General features: G+C 52.7%; 1 protein-coding gene across 1 annotated transcript; it reads right to left on the bottom strand.

The window, feature by feature from the left end:
• Positions 1-1,041: 1,041 nt before the first annotated feature.
• LOC122025208 lies at positions 1,042-1,848 on the bottom strand. Its single transcript, XM_042583979.1, has 2 exons — positions 1,453-1,848; positions 1,042-1,212 (listed from the first exon to the last, which is right to left on the bottom strand). The coding sequence occupies exons 1-2, from the start codon at positions 1,846-1,848 to the stop codon at positions 1,042-1,044; spliced, it is 567 nt and encodes a 188-aa protein (XP_042439913.1).
• Between the last annotated feature and the right edge of the window lie 8,109 nt (positions 1,849-9,957).

Below are 9,957 nucleotides of genomic sequence, written 5' to 3'. Positions count from 1 at the left end.
CGGATCATCTGAAGGCCAAGGGTCATCTCCCAGAGTCCATGACCATCCCCGTCCGGGAACACGCCGCGCTCCTCCGCACCATACCTAAACATCTCTTTAACTATCTCGAGTAAGGTCCCAGTGTTCGTGTAATCCCGTCGCTCGACCGGAAAACCTTATTTTCAATGAAGCTATCATGTTTGCTTTCTCTCCCTATTAGTATGATTTTTCTAGTTGGTGTAAATAGTCATGCGACTCGATAGGGTGCCATGCCCGAGGGTCATGGTTCTTTCCTTATCCTTGAGATTTATGGTCGTCACTTGTCCATCACTAAATGTCGTGTCATATCATAGCCGCTTGACGATCTTCAAGCCGGGTTTATAGTCGCCGGTTCGACTCTGGCGTTTAATGTCGCCGCTTGACGGTCTTCAGGCCGGGAGGTTTATAGTCGCCGGTTCGACTCTGGCGTTTAACGTCATCGCTCGACCGTCTGATTGAGCTTGGCCGTTCGGCATGAATTTGGTATACCTTTGTGTTTCATGATTTCATTCCTGCAGTCAAAAGGCGTCGCAGAACGGAAAATTTACAAAAGGAATTACATTCGCGCACCTTTTACCCAGCTCGGTACAGCTGGAGATGGTTAGCGCTCCAAGGTCATTCTAGTTGTCATCCATCTTCATCTTCCAGGTAGTAGGCGCCCGATCGGAGCTTCTCGATGACCTTGAAGGGCCCAACCCATGGAGTCTCCAACTTGCTCACATCGCCGACCGACTTCACCTTTTTCCATACTAGGTCGCCAACTTGGAATGCCCTGGTGATCACTCGCCTGTTGTAATTCTTCTTCATTCTCTGTCGGTACGCCATTAGCTGAACGACTGCTTTGGCTTGCGTCTCGTCTATCAAGTCTAGCTCTAGCTGCATCCGTTCGGCGTTATCATTGTCGTATCGTTGCACCCGATCAGACTCTATTCTGACCTCCACGGGAACGATAGCCTCACCTCCATATATGGCCAAGTGAAAAGGCGTAACTCCCGTTCCCTCCGTTGGGGTTGTGCGGATCGCCTATAGTACACCTGGAAGCTCGCCCACCCAGCTACCTCCGACACGGTCGAGCCGAACCCGAAGAATACGTAGGATTTCCTGATTGGCGACTTCCACTTGCCCGTTGCTTTGTAGGTAGGCCACGGAGGTGAAGTGCTGCTGAATGTCGTACCTCTCACACCATTCTCTGAGCTGTTGACCGATGAACTACCGACCATTGTCAAACACGAGCCTTCGTGGGATGCCGAGCCGATATATTATATGCTGCCAGATAAACTTCTTGATCATCTGCTCGGTTATTTTTGCCAGCGGCTTGACCTCGACCCATTTGGAGAAATAGTCCACCGCTACAAGTAGAAACTTCCGCTGCCCGGTCGCCATAGGAAAAGGTCCCACAATATCCATGCTTCATTGATCGAACGGGCAGGATACCGTGGACGCTTTCATCTCCTCCGTCAGCCGATGGGTGAAGCTGTGGTATTTCTGACAGGAAAGGCACGTGGCGACGGTCTGAGCGGCATCTTTCTGGAGGGTCGGCCAAAAGTACCCGGCTAGCAGAATCTTCCTTGCCAACGAGCGGCCGCCCGGGTGTCCTCCACAAGACCCGTGATGTATTTCTTTTAGTATATATTCCGCGTCCTCCGTGCTGACGCACTTTAGTAACAGACGGGAAAAAGCATTTTTGTAGAGCTGATCCCCGATGAGGGTGAACCGACCAGCTCTCTTTCTTAGCAGCCTGGCCTCTTCCCGATTGGAAGGCGTAGCTCCCGATCGCAAAAATTCCATGATCGCCGTCCTCCAGTCGCCCGGGAATGCAAGGCCTTCCATCCTGTCGATGTGAGCCACTAAGGACACCTACTCGATCGGTTGTTGGATGATAATCGACGATATTGCACTTGCAAGTTTAGCTAACTCATCCGCTGCCTGGTTCTCCGCTCGGGGGATTTTCTGTATAACGACTTCGCAGAAGTTGGCTTTAAGCTTTTCAAAAGGCTTCCGCGTAAAGCTTGATCCTTGAGTTGTTTATCTCGAAAGCTCCTGAGAGTTGCTGGGCGACAAGCTGAGAGTCTGAGTAGATTGCCACTCGGCTCGCTCTCACATGCCGAGCGGCCTGCATGCCAGCTATGAGGGCTTCATACTCTACTTCATTATTGGTTGTTCGATATTCCAGTCGAACGGATAAATACATCCGTTCTTCTTGAGGAGAAAGCAATATGATACTTATGTCACTCCCGAGCCGGGTGGATGACCCGTCCACATATACTCTCCATAAAGCTTCTGGTTTGGGATTCTGCACTTCGGTGATGAAATCTGCCAAGGACTACGCCTTAATCGCCGTGCGGGACTGATACTGGATATTGAATTCACTGAGTTCGGTGATCCACTTAATCAGCCGCCCGGATGCCTCCGGGTTGAGGAGGACTCTCCCCAGAGGGATGTTCGTCATGATGATTATTGTGCACGCGAGGAAATAAGGTCGGAGCCTCCGAGCGGCGAGGACTAGCGCAAAGGCAAGCTTTTCTAGACCAGTGTAGCGGGACTCGACATCCTTTAGAATGTGACTCAGAAAGTACACCAGCTACTCTTCGCCGTCCTGCTGCACTAATGCCGAGCCAACAGCATGCTCGGTCGAGGATAAGTAGATGCGGAGCGACTTGCCGGCAGTTGGCTTAGCTAATACAGGTAAAGAGTTTAGATAAACCTTTAATTCTTCAAACGCCTGATCACATTCTTTGTCCCACTGGAATTTGGTAGCTCGACGCAGAATCTTGAAAAAAGGCAGGCTTCGATCGGTCGTCCTGGAGATGAACCGTGACAGAGCCGTTATCCGACCGGTGAGGCGTTGCACTTCCTTCAGGTTTCTGGGAGGTGACATGTCCTGCAATGCCTTTACTTTGCTATGATTCGCCTCTATGCCCCGCTCGGTGATGATGTGGCCCAGGAAGCGTCCATTTTTTGCTCCAAATAGACATTTCTAAGGGTTTAGTTTGACTCCATACATCCTCAGCGTCCGGAAGGTCTCCTCTATATCTGCACAAAAATCGACTACTCGGAGTGATTTAATGAGTATATCATCAACATATACCTCCAGGTTGCACCCGATCTGCTTCCAGAACACTTTGCTCATCAACCGCTGGTATGTAGCCCCGGTGTTTTTTAATCCGAACGGCATCACGTTGTAGCAGTAGGTGTCGTCCGCCGTAATGAAGCTCACTTTCTCCTGATCGTTCCGGGCGAGCGGCACTTGGTGGTATCCCTGATAGGCATCTAGCATGCATAATAGCTCGCATCCAACGGTCGAGTCCATTATTTGGTCAATTCAGGGCAGAGGGTAGAAGTCTTTGGGGTCATGCCTTATTCAGATCCTGAAAGTCGATGCAGACCCTCCACTTATTACCCGGCTTGGAGACCAGCACCACATTCGCGAGCCAGCTCGGGACTGCACCTCCCGTATGACCGTATATGGTCGGCCTCCAGAAGCTTCTCGAATTCCGCTCGGATGATGACGTTCTGCTCGGCACTGAAGTCCCTCTTCCTTTGCTTCACAGGCCGAGCGTCCGGTCAGACATGAAACTCATGTTGCGCGATACTTGGTGAGATGCCTGGTTGCTCGTGTGTTGACCATGCGAAGACGTCATGGTTCTGCTGTAGGCACGTGATCAGCTCTTCCTTTTGGCCCGCTCCCAGGTCGGACGCGATGAAGGTGGTGGCTTCTGGGCGGCAAGGCTGAATCTGCACCTCCTCTTTTTCCTCATAAACTAAGGTATGAGGCTTCTCGGTTATGGTGTTTACCTCAAGGCGCGGTGTTTTCCGAGCGGGCTTGGATTCAGAGCGGACCATCTCCACATAACATCGCGGGACGACCAGCTGGTCTCCTCGAACTTCTCCTACTTGATCCTCTACGGGGAACTTAACCTTCTGACAAAAAGTGGAGACGACCGCCCGGAACTCATTGAGAGCCGGTCACCCCAATATCACATTGTATGCGGAGGGAGCATCGACCACGATGAAGTTGGTGGTCCGCGTCCTCCGAAGTGGCTCTTCTCATAGCGAGATAGCCAACCTTGTTTGCTCGACCGACATAACCTCGTTACCAGTGAACCCATACAGGGGGTTGTCATCGGTAGCAGCTCGGCTCGGTCAATTTGAAGCTGATCAAATGCCTTTTTGAAGATGATGTTGACCGAACTACCTATATCAATGAATATGCGGTGGATAGTATAATTTGCTATTATCACACATATGATAAGGGTGTCGTCGTGTGGCACTTCAACACCTTCTAAGTCTCTGAGCCCGAAGCTGATCTCGAGCCCTTGTGCCCGCTCTTGACTGCAGCCGACCATGTGAATCCTGAGCTACCTGGCGTGCGACTTCCTTGCTCGGTTGGAATCTCCGCCGGTGGGCTCCCCTGTTATGATATTGATCTCCCCCCGAGCGGCGTTGCTTCTGTTTTCTTCTTCCCGTGCGGATGGTCTAACTCGCTCGTGAGAGGTTCGGGGCTGATCACCGTGATGTGGTCGCTCAGATGATCGCCTAACTTCTCGCCGCCCGACGTCCTGGTGCCGATGTCGTTGGTTGGGCGAGGGCGATCGACAGCGATAATTTCTTGTCATTGGCGAGACAACTAGGGCGAACCTTCGACAGTCGCGTGTATTGTGACTAGCAGACTGGTGTAGAGAACAAAACATGGGAGTCCATACCTTTCCCCTTGCCTTCGGCCATTCGGATGCCACATATTGAACGACGCGTGGTCTAGCTTCTTGATATGGCCTCATCCCCTCAACTCGAGACCCTCTAGGTGGTTGATTGACCGGCTGCCTCCGCTCGGTTGACGCTGGTGGTTCAATAGGCATCTCCTTCCTTATGGCCGCCTGAGCCTCCTTCACATTAATGTACTCGCTTGCCTTTTTTAGCATATGGTCGTAATCACGAGGCAACTTTCGGATGAGCGAACGGAAGAAATCCCCATCGGTTAGTCCTTAGGTGAAGGCGTGTGATCCGGCGGTAAGAACAGGGGACCCCCGTTTTGTGAAGTCAACGCCACATGGAAGTCAAAGGGTAGGTGGCTGGCCGGAGAGGGGGTGACCGGCCGGCCGGCCGGTGTCTAGTTGATGGTCAAAGGCACCCTGGCGAAAGGCAAGATTCCGGCGCTCATTGGACAGAGATCGTAGGGCCGAGCGGAGGGCACGCTCGGCCGAAGACCGGAGGTAGCATGCTGCTAGTAGTATCCACCAAGTACGTGGCTGAGGATCTTCCAACCACTATACCTATCCGGCCGGCTGGACGTAGGTCGAAGGCTGTCCGGCCGGATGTTAGGCAAGGGGTAAGGGGAAAAGGACAAGGGACATCTTGTTCTGACAGCAGCATGTTCTACGTTCAGGCCATACTCAAAATCCTACAGCAGAAGGATCCGATGTCCCATCGAAGACGTGCTTGGACTGTAGTAGTATGGGGTCAGGTAAGCTCACTGACATGCCTTTACTTGGGTATGGGTTAAGGACACGTGTACACCTCGGTATGCGTGTACCCGCTTCTCCACAGCCCTATATAAAGGCTCTCATCCTTAGACGGAGGTACGCATTCTACAATTCTTGGAGCCACCTTCTTGTGGTCGAGCTTTGCCTGACTTGAGCGTCGGAGGGTCGTCGGCGGGAACCCCTTCCCGGCCCGACTTCTGTGTAGGTTCGCCAGAGGATCATACGACCAGTCGGATATCCACATCAGCGACTCGGAGAGCGCCACGTGCCCAGCGTCCGTTGATTCAGCTTTCGGACAGGATCAATTTGGAGCCGTCTGTGGGAACCGCTCCTGCATCTGAACGGAAACAATGGACGAGGCTGGACGACAGCACACGGTGACGCTTTCCACGGAGGAACTCGACGCTCTGATCGAGTTGAGGGCCGCTAAGCTCGTCGAACAGAAACAGAAGGCACCAGCCGAGCGGGCAGAGCAGCAAGCAACATCAGCATCAGGAGGCCGAGCGGAAGCACCTCAGGCCACCGTTGCATTCCATCGGGCCCTATTCCGCACTCTTGAAGTCGCAGCAACTAATCGAGATCGGGGATCTTCTTCGGATGAAAGGCCAAGACGAGACGACAGAAAAGGGAAAGCCCCCGAGCGGATACATCGCCCGAGCGGATTAATCGCCAATTCTCAGAAGCCATCTTGAAGGATCCTCTGCCAAAGCACTACGTGCCCCCGACGATCGGCGAATACAATGGGACCACCGATCCGGATGATCATCTGGGTAAATTCGACAACACTGCTACCCTTCACCAATATACGGATGGGGTGAAGTATCGAGTTTTTCTAACCACCCTCTCTGGATCGGCTCAACGATGGTTTCGGAGGCTGCCGGATGGGTCCATCACAAACTTCAAGGACTTCCGAACGGCCTTCCTCCATCATTTTGCAAGCAGTCGGCGTTATCAGAAGACGAGTGTCAGCTTGTTCGCCATCAAGCAAGAGCCAAGAGAGCAGCTCAGAGCTTATATTCAGCGGTTCAACCGAGTGGCCATGGATATTCCAACGGCCACCTCGGAGACCATGATGAATGCCTTCACACAAGGCCTAGTGGATGGGGATTTCTTCCGATCGCTCATTCAAAAGCCGCCCCGAGACTATGACCACATGCTACACCGGGCCAACGAATACATCAACGTGGAGGAAGCCCAAGCAGCCCGGAAAAAAGAAACTCCAACCGAGCGGGCTCCTCCTACCGAGCGGAAGCCGCACGCTGCTCATTCACCCAGAGGACCGAGGGCCGAAGCCATCCGCTCCCCCCATGCAATGTCCCACGTGCAAGAGGTAGCTGCCGCCCGGCCCAAGCCAAAGAAGAAATGGACCCAGATGTTCTGCTCCTTCCACCGAACGGATACGCACAACACAAGGGATTGTCGAAGTCTTCCCTTGATTGCTCATCCCGTTCCCCGGAATGGTGGTCGACGATCTCCCTCATCCGATAGGCGACAGAAAACTCATGAAACCGATCGGACACAAGCCGATAGGCGACAACAACAGACTCCCGATCGGCATTGCTCCCCGAGGCGGGAGAAGCGGCGAATGTCTAGAGAACGGTCTCGACCGTCCGCTCGGGAAGAAGAAAATAGAAGTAATACTTCCCGAGGAGAGATCAACATCATAGCTGGTGGTCCGACCGGAGGAGATTCCAACCGAGCAAGGAAAGCGAGCGTCCGGCAGCTCCAAATCCATGCGGTCGGCTGCAGCCAGGAACGGGCGAGCGGACCCGAAGTTAGTTTCGGGCCCAGGGACTTGGAAGGGGTTGAAGTTCCTCATGACGACGCCCTTCTCATCAAAGCGGTAATAACCAACTACACCATTCATCGTGTTTTTATTGACACAGGGAGCTCGGTCAATATCATATTCAAGAAAGCATTTGATCAACTGCAAATTGATCGAGCCGAGCTGCTGCCCATAACAACCCCCCTTTACGGGTTTACGGGCAATGAAGTTCAGCCGATCGGACAAATCCGTCTGGCCATATCGCTGGGAGAGGAGCCGCTCAGAAGGACGCGTACTGCAAACTTCGTCGTGGTGGACTCTCCGTCGGCATACAACGTCATATTGGGGCGACCAGCTCTCAGCGAATTCCGAGTGGTCGTTTCCACCTTCCACCAGAAGATCAAGTTCCCCGTCGAGGACAAAGTGGGAGAAGTACGAGGGGATCAACTGACAGCTCAGCGATGTTATATCGAGATGGTCCGAGCAGAAGCCAATTCCGCTCGGAAGGTGCCACGGATCGAGGTGAACGCTATAACAGAAAAGCCTCCCTCTTTAGTTTATGAAGAAAAAGAGGAAGTGCAGATTCACCCGACCTGATCGAAGGCCACAACGTTCATGGCGGCCGATCTGGAGGAAAGTCGTAAACAGGAAGTGATCAAATGCCTCCAGAGAAACTGTGATGTCTTCGTCTGGTCGACGCACGAGCTGCCGGGAATTTCGCCGAGAATAGTGCGGCACGAGCTACATGTCCGACCGGACGCTCGGCCGGTGAAGCAGAGAAAAAGGGATTTCAGCGCCGAGCAGAATGCCATCATCCGGGCGGAGGTGGAGAAGCTGCTGGAGGCCGACCACATACGCGAGGTACAGTTCCCGAGCTGGCTGGCGAATGTAGTATTAGTATCCAAGCCGGGCAATAAGTGGAGAGTGTGCATAGATTTTCGGGATCTCAACAAAGCTTGCCCGAAAGACTTTTATCCTCTGCCTCGAATCGATCAATTGGTGGACTCCACAGCTGGCTGCGAGCTGATATGTATGCTCGACGCTTACCAAGGCTATCATCAAGTGCCGCTCGCCCGTGAAGACCAAGAAAAGGTTAGCTTCGTCACTACCGACGGCACATATTGCTATAATGTAATGCCGTTCGGACTGAAGAACGCGGGAGCCACATATCAGCGTCTGATGAACAAAGTGTTCAAGGAGCAGATCGGGCGAAATATGGAAGTATACGTGGACGACATTCTCATCAAGTCCGTCCGAACGGCCGATCTATGTGAAGACATGGAGGAGACTTTCCGAACGCTGAGGAGGTACGACGTTAAACTAAATCCACAGAAGTGTCTGTTCGGAGCAAAAGGAGGGCGTTTTCTGGGTTACATAGTGACCGAGCGGGGAATCGAAGAAAATCCCAGCAAGGTGAAAGCCTTACAAGATATGCTGCCTCCAAGAAATCTGAGGGAAGTGCAGCGCTTGACCGGTCGGATAACAGCATTATCCAGATTTATCTCGAAGACCGCCGATCGGAGTCTCCCATTTTTCAAAATCTTGCGCAAAGCCGCCAAGTTTCACTGGGACGAACAATGCGATCGGGCGTTCAAAGATTTGAAGACATATTTGAACTCTCTCCCGGTACTAGCCAAGCCAGCCGTAAGTGAGCCTCTGTGTATCTATTTATCTTCAAATGAGCAAGCAATCGGCTCGGCATTAGTGAGGGCGAGCGGAGAAGAGCCTGTATATTTTCTGAGCCATACTTTAAAAGACGCTGAATCTCGCTACACGGGGCTCGAGAAGTTGGCCTTCGCTCTGGTCCTCGCCGCTCGGCGCCTTCGCCCATATTTCTTGGCGCATACCATCATTGTCAAAACTAATAGTCCGCTCGGACGAATATTGCTGAATCCGGAAGCGTCCGGGCGGCTCATCAAATGGACAACGGAGTTGAGCGAGTTCAACATTCAATACCAGCCCCGGTCGGCGATAAAAGCGCAGTCCTTGGCGGATTTTATCACCGAAGTACAAAGGCCAGAGCCCGAAGCCATGTGGAAGATATTTGTTGACGGATCATCCACCCCGCTCGGGAGTGGTATTGCTGTCTCCACAAGAAGAGAAGATGCACTTATCCGTTCGGCTGGATTATAGAGCTACAAACAATGAAGCTGAGTATGAAGCCCTCATAGCCGGCTTGCAGGCAGCTCGGCATGTGGGAGCCGGACGGGTGACAATACATTCAGATTCTCAGTTGGCCGCTCAACAGCTCTCTGGTACTTTTGAGATTAACAACGCTCGGCTCAAACTCTATGCTGAAGCCTTTGAGAAGCTCAAAGCCAATTTCAGAGAGGTCATCATCCAAAAGATACCCCGAGCGGAAAATCAAGCGGCCGATGATTTAGCCAAGCTTGCAAGTGCAGTAACGCAGCTCGGCACCCAGTCGCCAATCGAACAAGTATCTTTGGTGGCGCACGTCGACCGGAAGGAAGCTCTCACGTTCCCAAGTGATTGGAGGACGCCTATCATGGAGTTTCTCCGCTCGGGAGCTACGCCATCCGAGCACCATGAAACCCAACTTCTCAGGAGAAGGGCCGGTCGGTTCACACTTATTGGAGATCAACTCTACAAGAAGGCTTTCTCCCGCCCGTTGTTGAAATGCGTGAGCTCGGAGGACGCGGCGTACATCCTCTAAGAAGTGCACCAAGGATCATG

This window comes from Zingiber officinale, chromosome 9B (genome assembly GCF_018446385.1).
Source record: "Zingiber officinale cultivar Zhangliang chromosome 9B, Zo_v1.1, whole genome shotgun sequence".
Classification (NCBI taxonomy): Eukaryota; Viridiplantae; Streptophyta; class Magnoliopsida; order Zingiberales; family Zingiberaceae; genus Zingiber; species Zingiber officinale.
Note: the sequence above shows the minus strand (reverse complement) of the source record. Positions and strands in the feature narration are given on the sequence as shown.

Excerpts from the sequence above, each read along its gene's own strand:
- LOC122025208 (XM_042583979.1), bottom strand. The coding sequence starts at position 1,848 with ATGGAAGGCCTTGCATTCCCGGGCGACTGGAGGACGGCGATCATGGAA. Across the intron at positions 1,213-1,452 it reads AGGAGATGAAAGCGTCCACG|CTCAGAGAATGGTGTGAGAG; the intron begins GTATCCTGCCCG and ends ATCGGTCAACAG.